The sequence below is a fragment of the Rhipicephalus microplus genome, chromosome 7 (assembly GCF_043290135.1).
Source record: "Rhipicephalus microplus isolate Deutch F79 chromosome 7, USDA_Rmic, whole genome shotgun sequence".
Classification (NCBI taxonomy): domain Eukaryota; kingdom Metazoa; phylum Arthropoda; class Arachnida; order Ixodida; family Ixodidae; genus Rhipicephalus; species Rhipicephalus microplus.
This window is the reverse complement of record NC_134706.1, coordinates 114,686,262-114,700,658: the sequence shown is the minus strand read 5'-3', so window position 1 is coordinate 114,700,658 and position 14,397 is coordinate 114,686,262. Positions and strand designations below refer to the sequence as shown.

The 14,397-nt window shown below is 46.8% G+C and overlaps 1 protein-coding gene across 3 annotated transcripts in view; it reads left to right on the top strand.

The window, feature by feature from the left end:
* Positions 1-14,397, top strand: part of LOC142767596 (uncharacterized) — a 174,724-nt gene that overhangs the window by 97,350 nt on the left and 62,977 nt on the right. For all 3 annotated transcript variants that reach the window (XM_075869591.1, XM_075869590.1, XM_075869592.1), the window contains exon 4: positions 7,135-7,184. In XM_075869591.1, coding sequence (XP_075725706.1) covers positions 7,135-7,184 — 50 coding nt within the window. The remainder of the gene's footprint in view (positions 1-7,134; positions 7,185-14,397) is intronic.

The following is a 14,397-nucleotide window of genomic DNA, read 5'->3' as shown; positions in this document are numbered from 1 at the left end:
AGTTGCATACAATATGTTACCAATCAAACAACGTACTACACAGTACAATCAGCCACACTCAAAACAACGGACACTGACAACAATACGCACTACAATGCAGTCGCATGCATTGAACAACCAAGACACTTAAAGACTAAAGAGATAGGTAACCTATTCGGTCCAAAGTTCTTGGAACAAATGTCTGGATGATAATCTTCCAAGAATCACTCACTCAAAGTCCAGCGTTGTTGTCGTTCCGCTGCCCCTGAAGTTTCTCTTCCAGAAAACCTCGCCGAAGTTTCTCTTCCAAAAAACCTCGCGTCCTCGAATGGCCACTCTCCCGGCTTCAAACTTCTTCGCCGGCAACACGTCGGCTTCACACACGCAGCTGTTGCCACGCGTCTTCGCTCGATAGCGATAAACACACACACTCTTGCCTGTGGCTCGAGTCGTCACCCCTCAGGTGGAAATCATCTTCTTCTCCTGCTTTGCCTCTACGAACAAAACCTTCGCCGAATCCACGGCGGAATCCCTACGCGCTCCGGCGCTAACTTCCGTCTTCTCCTGATCTCTCGTTTCCGCTGCTCGGTAAAATACCTTCTGCGCGAGATTCCAGAAGGTTCTCGTCATTTCGTCGGCGCGATACGCAGCGAAGGCTCGGGAGAGGCGAGACGGTTCGAATGCTCTCCGCGTCGGATGACTCAACTCGGTCGGACCACGCCTATTTCCTTCTGGAACTTTCCAGCGCTTGCTAGGCCGCCGTTGGGGGGTGAGGAGGTTCGTCAGCGAAGCCACGCTTCCGAGAGGAGAGCGCGCGCCCCGGGGAGCCTTGGATGTTTGTTTCCTTTTTTTTCTTTGGACCTCGCGGCGTCTGTTTCGCGCGTTATCGCAAGAATTTGGCGGCGCGCCCATTTTTAGCGCTCGTTCTGTGACACTGCCCCCACTTTAAGAATATTATCTCATAATATTCAAAACCACACAACGAGCGCGAACAGTCACCTCACACTCTCACAGACTGTAACACAATCCGTCGCTCATGACACTTCACATTCACAATATATCACTCAATACGATTGGACATTACATTCAATCTCACACACATGAAATATAACCGCAGGTACATGAGTACAACGCTTCATCACACATTCCAAACAATACAAACGTACAAGGTTCTGTCTTTACAACAATTATACAACACTATACATCACATCACAGCACAGACACTTTGACACTTGTGACACAGGATAACACAACATTAACACAACATATGGAACTCAGCACTGCCAAACACATTATGATTCGACTTCAGCACCTATCCTGTGTATTTCGAGCTGCGCTTATGTCCTTTCGTGCGGTGCTCGCTCGATTTCTTCTTGTTTTTCCTTGTTCTTTTTCGGCGAGCCTTTTCCAACGACGATATCTGAGGCGGCGTCTCAGCCATCGTTGTCACTTCCGACGCCGTTAACGGGTCATAACAATCGACGGGTCCTGTCTGTTTGTTTTCGAGCTTGATCATGCCTCTACATTTTGCCCGGCTTGCCAACTTCATCTCCTTTACACTGTCGGTCGGTTGAGGTCGTGCCGACGTAAGTCCAGTTGCTCGGCCCGTGAACTCATTCAACACAATCATCTTCTCATTTACGGTCTCTTGTACCGCGGCTTCACCTTGGGCTCTAGTGAGATCCGTCACGGGCGGCTCCTCCCTTGTATCTCGCGGTCGCTGGGTTGGCGAGGACTCTATCTTAGGGTCTTCTCCCAAACATTCCGGATCATTCGGTCTTCGCGCCCCGTCGATGTTTCCGATGACAAAGTCGTGAAGCGGGGTCGTCATACATACAGCGGTAACCTTCCCGCTGAAGTACGGGGTTTCAACCTCGATTTCTGCTTCTGGAAGCATCCGAACCGTACTGTCAATTAGGGAAACTGGTTTCGTTTTGCCTGTTAACTCACTTTCCCGTACGAAATTTCTCTGCACGGTAACCGTGGAGCTACCGGTGTCTCTTAGAACCGTAATCTTCTTGCCTGCAACCTTTCCAGGCAGCGTTAGCATTCCCTTCGTAACACCGGTTGGCTGTTTTGACATTGCAGCACCCACAATAGGAATTTTCTCCCCATGCTTCAACTCTACGAATCCATCGGTGACGGCATTATTATCAGATTTTGGTGCCGCTTGCACACAGAATACCTGGTGAGTTTGACTTACTCCGTTCTGACAAGCGTCTGCTTTGTGCCCAGTCTGACCACACTTGAAACATTTTACTACCGTAGGGCTCGTAAAGATCGTTCGACAATTTTTCGCGCGATGACCCACTCGGTTACACAGAAAACAACGCGGAGTGCTCTCCGGTGCACGCTTCTTTTCTTCGGGAGCCGAATTTTTTGAGTCTTCGGGACACTTCTTCTTGACCTTGGCCAAATTAGTTCCACCTTGCGCTTCCAAGAATTGATCAGCCAATTCAAGCATTCCTTCAAGTGACACAGCCTTCCTCTCAAGTACAGCGACAGGCTTGGGTGGCAACTACTAAGAAATTGTTCTCTAATTAGGAGCTCTCTAAGTTCATCGTACTCCTACGCCGTCCGTGAAAGTTCAATCCATCTGTCGAAATAATGGCTAAGTCGGGCGGCGTACTGTGTAGCCGTCTCACCATCAGCTGGCTTTCCTGTCCGAAATCTGTCCCGGAATCCTTCTACAGTAAATCTAAATCTCTTCAGCAAAGCAGCTTTCACCTTTGCATAGTTGGCTGCATCGGTCGGCGTCAGCCTACCGTACACACTGAGCACTTCACCACTCAAGCAATTACTCAAAGCAGTTGCCCATTGATGTTCCGGCCAATTCTGGCTCTTCGCAATCGTCTCGAATCGGTGAAGGTACGCGTCAAGGTCGTCCTTTCTTTCATCAAACGCCACGAGCAGCTTGCTTGGGTTCAAGCGGAAGCCATGATCTTCCCGTTCGCTGCTTTCAACCCTAGGTTGGACAGGAGTTTCACTTCGCTGTTGCAACCAGAGCCGCTCGAGTTCCATCTCGTGCTGCCGCTGCCGTTCCCTTTCCTCTCTTTCTTCTTTCAGCTGTCGCTCCTTTTCCTCTTTCTTCTCTCGCCCTCTCAGCGGCCAGCTTTTCTCTCTCCAACTCCAACTTCAATTGTTGCTCTCTTTCTTCCTTCGCCCTTACAGTGGAAAGCCTTTCTCTCTCCAACTCAGCTGCTTTTTCTTCCTTGGCCCTCTCAGCTGCCAATCTCTCTCTCTCCAACTCAGCTTCTTTTTCCGCTTTGGCTCTTTCGGCCGCCAGTCTTTCTTTTTCCAGCTCAGCTGCCTTTTCTTCTTTGGCCCTCTCTTCTTCTTTTTTTCCTTCTGGGTGACCCACTTCCGTAGTTCGAAGCCAGAAAGACCCATCTTCGCACCAAGAGCAACTAACTTTTCGAGATCCATTGTATCTAACAAATAAGACCTTGCCGCGTGCAAAAAGTATCTGCCTAAATCAGTCTATCGGAACACTCCCCTGCACTCGTTAACGAGAACACTGAACAGCACACAAAATCGTTCCGATAGCACTATCAACAACTCGAGGCTCTTTCTCACTACTTTGGACACACTGTGCACCAAAACGTCCTGTGTCGCGGACGCCAGAATAATTGTCACACAGGTCCCGTAAATAGGGAGGCAATCACCGGGCTAATTCCAAGAGCCGAAGTATCGGCCCCCCGAACCGCACCACGAAAGTGTGGGCAATTTAGTAGTGGTCCTTATTGGCGCGCCAGCAGACGCCGGCTGTGGCCCAAAGAACAAGTCAGAGCCGAGAGTTGATAAACAAACAAAATTATATTCTCAAAATGGCAGATCGAAAACAATACACGAGTATGCACACTTCACAATAGTTGCATACAATATGTTACCAATCAAACAACGTACTACACAGTACAATCAGCCACACTCAAAACAACGGACACTGACAACAATACGCACTACAATGCAGTCGCATGCATTGAACAACCAAGACACTTAAAGACTAAAGAGATAGAAAACCTATTCAGTCCAAAGTTCTTGGAACAAAAGTTTGGATGATACTCTTCCGAGAATCACTCACTCAAAGTCCAGCGTTGTTGTCGCTCCGCTGCCCATGAAGTTTCTCTTCCAGGAAATCTCGCCGAAGTTTCTCTTCCAGGAAACCTTGCGTCCTCAAATGGCCACTCTCCAGGCTTCAAACTTCTTCGCCGGAAACACGCCGGCTTCACACACGCAGCTGTTGTCACGCGTCTTCGCTCGATAGCGGTAAACACACACACTCTTGCCTGTTGCTCGAGTCGTCACCCCTCAGGTGGAAATCATCTTCTTCTCCTGCTTTGCCTTTACGGACAAAATCTTCGCCGACTCCAAGGCGGAATCCCTACGCGCTCCGGCGCTAACTTCCGTCTTCTCCTGATCTCTCGTCTCCGCTGCTCGGTTAAATACCTTCTGCGCGAGATTCCAGAAGGTTCTCGTCATTTCGTCGGCGCGATACGCAGCGAAGGCTGGGGAGAGGCGAGACGGTTCGAATGCCCTCCGCGTCGGATGACTCAACTCGGTCTGACCACGCCTATTTCCTTCTGGAACTTTCCAGCGCTTGCTAGGCCGCCGTTGGGGGGTGAGCAGGTTTGTCAGCGAAGCCACGCTTCCGAGAGGAGAGCGCGCGCCCCGGGGAGCCTTGGATGTTTGTTTCCTTTTTTTTGACCTCGCGGCGTCTCTCTCGCGCGTTATCTCAAGAATTTGGCGGCGCGCCCTTATTCAGCGCTCGTTCTGTGACAGGAAGTGTGTTACAGACTCTTGTTGTGTGGAGACTGTTCACGCTCATTTGTGTGGTTTTGAATATTATGAGACAATAATCTCAATCTGGAGGCCGTGTCACAAACGAGCACTCAAAAAAGGGCACACTGCCGAATTCTGGCGACCAAGAACCAGAGAGGCACCTCAAGGTCAACGATAAACAAGAAAACAAGCATCAAATGACTCTGCGCAGTCTTTCCCTCCTCAGAAGCTAGTTGCACCGACAAACCTCCCGACATCGGCGACCGAGCAAGCACTGGAAGGTTCTCGAAGCAAAGGGGAGAGGTGATGCAGAGTTGCCTCACGTGTCGCAGATGACCCCCGAAACGTATCGCCTTTTCCCCAGCCTGCGCTGTGGATCGCGCCAACGAAACGATTCGAATTTTCTGCAATCTAGCGGGAAAGATATTTAAGCGAGCAGCGCAGAAGGGAGATCAGGAGAAAAAGAAAGTTTGCACCCGTGTGTGTAGTAAAAGAACGAAGTGTGTGCCAGAGTGCATACGGTGTTTCCACCATGTAGCCGCCACAGCTTTTGTCCTCATTGACAAATCAAGAGAAGAAGAAAGTTTGCACAGTGTGCGTAGGGTGTTCCGCCTTGTCGGTGAAGGCTTCTGTTCTCAGTAACAAAGCAGCTAATGAAGAGTATTTCCACCTGAGCGATGAAGACTCGTGCTACAATCAGAAGAGTGTGTCTACAGCCAGCGAGCGAAGACCCGTTGCAACAGCTGCGTGTGGTAAGCCGACGTGTTACCGGCGAAGAAGTTGGTGCTTGGAGAACGGCCAATTGAAGACGCGAGGTTTCCTGGATGAGAAACTTCGGGAGCAGCGGAACCACAGCAGCGCTGGACTTTGAATGATTCTCTTCCACGAATCAATTACTCAGACTTCGTTCCAAAGACATTGAACAGAATTAGTTTTCGAACTATTTTGTCTTTAGGTGTCTTGGTTGTTCGGTGTACCTGATTGCATTGTAGCGTGTATTGTTGTTTGTGTCCATTGTGCCGAGTGTAACTAATTGTACTGTGTAGCAAGTTGTTTGATTGGTGACATATTGTATTCAACTATTGTCGAGAGTGCATGTTTGTGTATCGTTTTATCTGCCGTGATTGATTGGTTGATATGGGGGGTTTGACGTCCCAAAACCACCATATGAATATGAGAGACGCCGTAGTGGAAGGCTTGAGAAAGTTTGACCACCTGGAGTTCTTTAACGTGCACCTAAATCTGAGCACATGGGTCTACATTTCCTTCCCAACGGAAATGCAGCCGCTGTAGCCTATTCGATCCCACAAACTGCGGATCAGCAGCCGAGTACCTTATTTACTAGACCACCACGGTGGAGCATTTGATTTGCTGTATTTGAAAATGTAATTTTGTTTTGTTTTTCAACTCTCGGCTCTCACTTGTTTTTTGGGCCACAGCCGGCTTCTGCTGGCGCGCCCAATAAGACCATTTTAAATTGTCAATGCTTTCGTGGTGCAGTTCGGCCCTTGGAATCAGCCTGGCGATCGCCTCCCTAATTAACGGGACCCGTGAGACCAGTCCTATGCTTTCAACCCTAGGTTGAAAGCATAGATATCACAGACGCTCGCAATGTATACATTTCTAGCATCGGTGCGAACTGCTGTTGGCACTTGCAGGTCAAACTGCGTAAGAACTGGAGGAGTTTGGAGGCACTGGCGTGACTCTACGAATGCAATTTTATCCTTTTCACCCCACAGAAAAGGGGCATCCTGTTTTGTCAGCCGCGTCAAAGTTGCCGCAACAGACGAAAAGTGATCTAGTCTCGGTAACAGGCGCAGATATTTAGGAAGCACCTTACTGCTTTTTTGTCATGCGGGTGTGATATGCTCTATGAGCGCAGTTTTGTAGTTTTATAGTTTAGGTTTTGTCAGTGGCACCATGTGTTGAAAAGACATTGCAAGTATCACCAATTTCAATATTTCTTCGACACTGATTTGCTTTAAATGTAAGACCTGCCTACGTTTAGATGTTAGTTATTCACCCACCCTCCTGCCAGGTTCTTTCTGCTCGGCTCTCATACTGTAATAATCAATAACTGTAAAACCGTAAATATCAGTAAGTACCTTGCTTAAAACCGATGAAACGATAATGCAAGTTCTCTACAAGGAGCAAATTTGGTTAAAAATGCCACGGATATCTTTCTTCAAGTGTACCAAGCAAGCAACTCTAACTTACATGCAGAACATTTTAAATATAGAAAATTAATTATCGCAAAGTTGATTGATGCTCCGCTCTCGTTCTCAAGCATAAAGAATGGCTCGAAAACCATAGAAATGCATTATAAATCAATAATTTCGATCGCCTGACCTTTTATTCCTCACTTTTTTCTTGCAGCTGACTATGTTTCATGCATAAATTTATTCTGGGAGACCTCTGCGGGGCCGGTAAGTGCAGTCATTTCTGTCAACAGTGGAATATTGAACGCCTAGATTGATTAGTGACGTGTACGCGCACAAAAATAGCTACTGCGTTTTTTTATTTATGTCATGAAAAGGGAGTGAGTGTGCACCTAAGATAAAGAAATAAACCTAATGATTCTGAGTGATTTTACTTACTGTTTTACATGGCATGCTAACACATAAGGACGAGTGATGCAAAATGCAGCCCAGTATTCTACCAACTCCACTGCAAATCGGCATGAGGCTCGCTTGATGTCGAGAAATGACTCGCGTTAATATGAGTAATCAAGTCTTTTAGAACAGCAATAGAACAACCAGGCTTCACGCTATATGAATTTTTAACGAGTTTGATGTTAAATGCTCCAACCTCCATTACAAAAGCTTCAGGCGAAATTTTTCATCATCGTCTGCAAAACCATCAAAAACGTTGCACAAAATTTCTACCGAGTGTGTAGCGTGTACCACAATTCTGTGAAGAATGACGAAGGGTAATATAGCAAAAGAATGAATGTTTGGATGGTAGAGAAGCTAATAATAAAGCTTAACCAAATTTGTTTTCGTAGCGATTGTTCAGTTTGGTGTGCTGATGTTGATTTAGAGAGCCAAGTACAGCTTTCCCGAAAAAGATGGCACTACGTGGTGCTACGTGGAACCAGTTGGTTCCTACGGAGTAGCACAGGTGGGTCCATTAGATTGCAGGCAGGCGAGCACTTGGAATTTTACCATGCTTTGACGGCTCCCAGCTGGAACTAATTTGTTTTTACGTTACCAATAGCTTCTCATTGCTAAAGCTTATGACAGTGTCGAGCACTAAATTTCATTTATTACGTTAACGGACTTCAACTTTCGGCAAGATGTTGTTGAGTGGGCAGCAGAATCTCTAAAACCAAGCAAATCTGAATGCGCGAAAGATAAATGCCGCTCATCTAAACTCAAACAGCAACAGGGAGTTCCTCAAGGGGATGTCCTATCTCCGCTATTATTCAATGTTCTAATGAGCTTTATTCCTATTAAACGAGATATCACTGTATGCATTTATGACGATATCGTGTTTTTCGTTGCCTACAGTAACATTTTTTTTGCATAAAAAGTTGCAAAGGTATTGTATAATCACTAGAACTTTGGTTGCAGTAAAATTAGTTTTCTCTAAAAATCACTAAAAATTCTCTCCTCGTATTTGCACAAGAAGATTCTATTCCGATTTCTATCAAAGTATATCAATTTTATTCCAAGTCTATCAAATATTCGGGTAATATTTATATTGAGAAACTTGACTGGAGCTCTCGTATAAAATATATCGCCACAAAACCACAACGAGCCTCAGGCTTATCGCGCACGTTGTCCGACAAAAAAGAAGGGTTACGAAGACACACTTCATTATTGATATACAAAATGTACAAGCGCCCAATACTCGAATTTGGGTGCATATTATTTTTGGGTGACACTGCGTACGAATTATTCAACCCGACGCCTTCTGCCTCGTTCATTGGCCACAGTTTTTTACTTCCCAGGTTATATTTGTACAAAGAAAACTGAAAAGCATAAACACAGACATCAGATTGTTGATTAAAACTAATGCGGTAAAATCAAAATATACAATATGTTATTGCTACATTCATATTGACATATGACATATGGTGGGACAATGCGCGTGTGTGTCGGACGAAAAAGACAAAGAGTGGTCTCCGCTCGGTGTCTAGTAAACCGGTCACGCTGCTGCTGCTGGTTTGAAATATATTTCATCCACAGCCTCGCCGATAGGGCGTCGACCTGCTTACAGACCGTGGCTGCAGCTTTGTATCAAAGGTAATAGCTGATATACTTCAGTCATATGAAACGAGGCACAAGCTCACTACGTCGCACCACCTACAGACAAATTGACTCACGGAGCGTCTGAATAGAACACTTACAGACTTCCTTGCGAAGTATGTTTCTTCCAACCACCCTGACTGAGACCTTGCTTAGCCGTACGGGACATTTGCATATAATTCTTCTCGCCATAACACTGCCGCTTGCACCCCGCTTTTCTGTTGTTCGGCCGAGAATCAACATTAACCCTAGATACAGTCATTCCGGCTACCGCGACATTGACCACCAAATATGCCCCTGACGCTATCACTCGGGCTGCCCATGCACGTGAAATCACCAGCACTCGCTTTCTGGCCTCTCAAGGGAACCAGTGGCGTTTGTGCGATCAACGGCTCCGGGACGTATACCCGGTTCGTTGGTGCTGCTGTGGTCGCCGACCCGTCAAGTCGGCTTGTCGGAAAAACGCCTTTCCTGCTACACAATTCCATATGGAGTACTTCGTTAGGTTATTCCTGTGGCATAAGAAATCGCCCCTGCTACCTCATTGCCTTCAACTGCCTCACAGACCACCGATATCGTACATGTGGCACGCTTGAAGCCTTACCACTCTCCCGATGATGTTGACATCTGAATGTGCCGAGATGGCGCTTCTGCTGCCGGGAATTATGCTACATGCATGTTGACATTTTGTCGAACGATGCGCGTGTGCACCGGACGAAGAGGAGGAAGAGTGGTCTCCGCTCAGTGCCTGCTGAACCGGTCGCGCAGCTGGTGCTGATTCGAAATATATTTCATCCACTGCCTCGTCTATACAGCATGGCTTTTCTTCCGTAACAGTACAGAAACTCCCCCCCCCCCCTAACAGAAATTGAAGTTCTAATCTTTTAGTTTTTTTAACAACAGTTTAAAATTTTACATCATTCATGAAAAAAACAAAGAAAATAATAGGCGCAGATGGTTCTGTAAATAAAAGGCAGTAGTAGTAATTACCTCTGATTACGTCGGTTCCTCATTCTCAGTAACAGTGCCTGTTAGTTCCACCTCAACTGAAATTCCTGAAGTTAGTATGGGTCCCATGCCACTGTGGTATAGATATGAATGAAATGGCCGATTCATATGCCGAGCTTCTCTTGATGGCCATCTGATCTCGGTACACCCAGAAATAGCATACATACAATCGATCGGATCTAGAAAATTAGCTATTTATACATATATGATAAAAATACTGAATGAGCGGACTATCAGCACCTGATATATTCCTGGATACCTCAGTGCACTCAACCTAGAAAGTTAGAAGTTTCTTAACAGAATTTTGATGTCGTGTCCTCTCATTCAGCCTGTATTTGCACAGAGCTGGTCTGGTAATATCCCCCCCCCCCTGTGCCTATTCATAGAAGAAACAGAAACAATTTAGCATTACTTTGTATCACGTCAGAAATAGTTCATACTTAGGAAAACAATTCTATTTATTGCGTTTTCTACTGTAGGTTTCAATTTAACTGTAGATAATGTTCTCAGTATTCCGGCTGCGGCGGCCGCATTAACGATGGAGGCGGAAATGTTGCAGGCCCGTGTGCTCAGATTTGGGCGCACTTTAAAGAACCCTAGGTTGTCGAAATTTCCGGAGCCCTTCACTACGGCGCCTCTCATAGTCATATGGTGGTTTCGGTACGTTAAACCCCACATAGCGATATTTTCAGTTTCAACGCCTTTGGTGTGGGACATCGCCACAGAAACGTATTTGAGGTGGTATGCAATTTTATTCACCAATTTGAACGCATGTCAATATAGGGTCCACTTGAATATATTCTTCATGAATTCTTGTGATGTGATTGATACTGCGAATGATAGTCGCACACTCCTCGGTTTTGATTGGTTGAGGTTAACAGAACTGTCTGGTCTACTCTAAATTTCAGTCTTCTCATTTAGTATTACCTCCATTTTTATTTTACTCGTTCATCCTTATGTTGTTAATATTGTTATTTTTGAAATATAATTTTCTAATCTTTTTTTTCTATAATGACTTATATTCAGCGTATAAAAATATTGTCACTTCACTCCAGGGGGTGTCGACAAGGTTTATTGATGTCTGAGCAACAGGGCTCTAACCAAGCGCGTCGGTTGGGCTTGTTTGCCAGAGCGGGGGTCCACGCGCACTTCTTTCTTCTCTGTGGTGTGAGCCTTCACCTTGGGATACGACCCACTACTAAAAGTAGGTGGCAATATTCCTCCTCAACAAAAAAAAAGAAAGAGCATCGTCCCGAAGCTGTAATGTTATTGAAAAAAAAAACCAAAGTAGGTTAAACAATGAAAAAGGGCACCAATAATCAAATGTTAGACGCGATAAGTTCACCAATGATGAGGCAATTGTCAGAGCACAAATAAGAAAAAAACACAGAAAAAGTGGTCTTTTAGGAACGCGCAAAATAGGGCTTCATGCGCACCACGTGAACTATGTCAGAGGTCGGTTGTTTTCGTTGTGCCCATCGTGACAACGTAGCGTCCGGAACCACTTCGTAGTTTACGTCGCTCACGCGGCGTATTACTTTATACGGACCGAAGTATCTGCTGAGCGACTCTTCGGAGAGGCCACGGCGTTGAACAGGGGTCCAAACCCAAACTTGGTTTCCCGTACTGTAAGATACGTCATTGTGACGCATATTGTAACGTCGTGCATCGACCTGTTGCTGCTGACCAATGCGTAGCTGGGCAAGCTGGCGAGTTTCCTCGGCACGCTCTGCAAATTCTTCTGCGTCAGTTGTTATTCGATCAGCGCCTTCATAAGGAAGCATCGCATCCAGCATCGTCTGAACTTCGCGGCCGTAGAGAAGGCAAAACGGTGTAAATTGGGTTGTTTCTTGAACGGCGGTGTTATAAGCGAACGTCGCATGAGGCAAAATGCGATCCCATGTTTTGTGTTGGACGTCAATGTACATGGAGATCATGTTTGTGACTGTCTTATTTAGTCGCTCGGTTAAGCCGTTGCTCTGCGGATGGTAAGCAGTCGTCGTTCGATGCCTAGTGTTACTTAGCCGAAAAACTTCATCAATAAGCTGTGCAGTGAACGCTGTTCTTCTGTCGGATATCACTGTAGATGGAGCACCGTGGCGCAGAACAATGTGGCACATGAAGAACTGTGCTACCTCAGAAGCCGTGGCTCGTGGTATCGCCTGTGTCTCAGCATAGCGGGTCAAATAGTCAGTTGCAACAATGACCCATTTGTTGCCATCGGACGATAAAGGAAATGGGCCGAGAATGTCCATGCCGACTTGGTCAAATGGCTTGTGGGGTGGATCCATTGGCTGAAGTAATCCAGCCGGCTTGCTTGGTGGCGACTTTCGACGCTGGCATTCACGACAGCTTTTAACGTACTGCTTCACGCTTGCCGAAAGTTCGGGCCAGTAGTACGCCTCACTTACTCTGGCGAGCGTTCGCGAGTAACCTAGATGACCACATGTGGGCTCGTCAGGGCACGAGGAGAGGACTTCGTCCCGCATGTCCTTCGGAACGACGAGGAGGTAAGCGCGGCTCGTAGAACGGGCGTTTTTTTTTGTACAGGACATTATTTCGGAGGCAGAAAGACGTCATGACATGAAAAAGATGGCGAGGTATAACGGCGCTATGACCCTCCAGAAAGTCGTAGAGCGGTCGAATCTCTTCATCCTCTCGCTGGCGTCTGCTCAAGTCAGATGAGCTAAGGGCGCCCAGGAAACCGTCATCGTCGTCTGCTTCTTGATTGACTAAAGGTATGGGTGCACGTGACAGCGTATCAGCGTCTTCATGCTTCCGTCCAGACTTATATACGATGGTAACATCAAATTCCTGTAGACGCAAGCTCCATCGGGCCAGTCGACCAGAGGGATCACGAATGTTTACCAACCAGCAGAGGGAAAGGTGGTCCGTCACCACTTTAAATGGACGACCATAGAGGTACGAGCGAAACTTGGTGATCGCCCACACTACTGCGAGACACTCTTTCTCTGTGGTCGTGTAATTCACCTCGGTACGGGACAGTGAGCGGCTGGCATAGGCAATGACTCGTTCTTTGCCGTGTTGATGCTGGACGAGCACTGCGCTGAGGCCGATGTTACTGGCGTCAGTGTGCACCTCTGTGTCAGCATCATTGTCAAAATGCGCAAGAACAGGGGCTGACTGCATCCGCTGTCGTAGCTCAGCAAAAGCAGCCTGTTGTTCGGTAGCCCATACAAATGGTGTGTCGTCGCGTGTAAGGCGAGTCAAGGGTTCCGCTATCTTCGAAAACCCTCTAATAAATCGTCGATAGTAGGCGCACAAGCCCAGAAAGCGCCGAACAGTCTTTTTATCTGTAGGATGTGGAAACGCGGCTACAGCGGCAAGTTTGTCGAGGTCGGGTCGGACTCTTTTCGCGTTGACTACATGGCTAAGGAATTTGAGCTCTTGATAACAAAAGTGACACTTCTGCGGTTTGAGTGTAAGATCTGCTGAATAAATAGCATGTAGCACACTCCTGAGGCGATGAAGATGTTGCTGGAAGGTTTCAGAAAAAACGACATCATCAAGGTATACGAGACAAGTTTGCCACTTCAGACCAGTAAGCACAGTGTACATCATTCGCTGGAAGGTTTTGGGCGCTGAGCACAAACCAAAAGGAAGGACTCGAAATTCATACAGGCCATCAGGGGTAACAAAGGTCCTTTTCTCGCGATCTCGATTGTCAACCTCGATCTGCCAGTACCCGCTTTTTAAATCCAAAGAGGAAAATAGTGGGCGCGGCGTAATCTGTCTAACGAGTCGTCGATGCGTGGCAGCGGGCACACGTCCTTTTTAGTCACGCTGTACAGCTTCCAGTAATCGACGCGAAAACGTAGCGTTCCATCTTTCTTCTTGACTAGGACGACCGGAGAGGACCACGCACTGTTGGAAGGCTCGATGATGACGTCCTCAAGCATTTTTCGAACTTGCGTACGAATGGCTTCTCGTTCCTTCGCTGACACATGGTAAGGCTGTTGGTGTACTGAGCGGGCGTCGTCGTAAGTGATGATTCTGTGCCTAGTGATCAAAGTCTGGCGCACCTTAGAGGAAGCAGCGAAGCATGACTTGAATTCAAGCAAGAGTTTTCGCAGTGCTGTCTGGTTTTCTGGTGTAAGGTTAGAATTAATATCGATATTGTTTAGAGACGTATCGGCGGCCTCCACTGCGTCTGACGAGAAGCAGATGAGAACGGTACCTAATTCATCTGCAAATGCTAAAGAAGTGCCACAGAAAAGGTGTCGGTGTTCGTTGCTGAAATTTCTAACGAGCAGTTGAGATCGGCCATCACGTAGTTGTATGATACTCCTAGCCACACAAACACATTGAGTCAGCAGGTATTCAAAATTACTTTCTGCAATCGCTTCACCATTTCGCAATC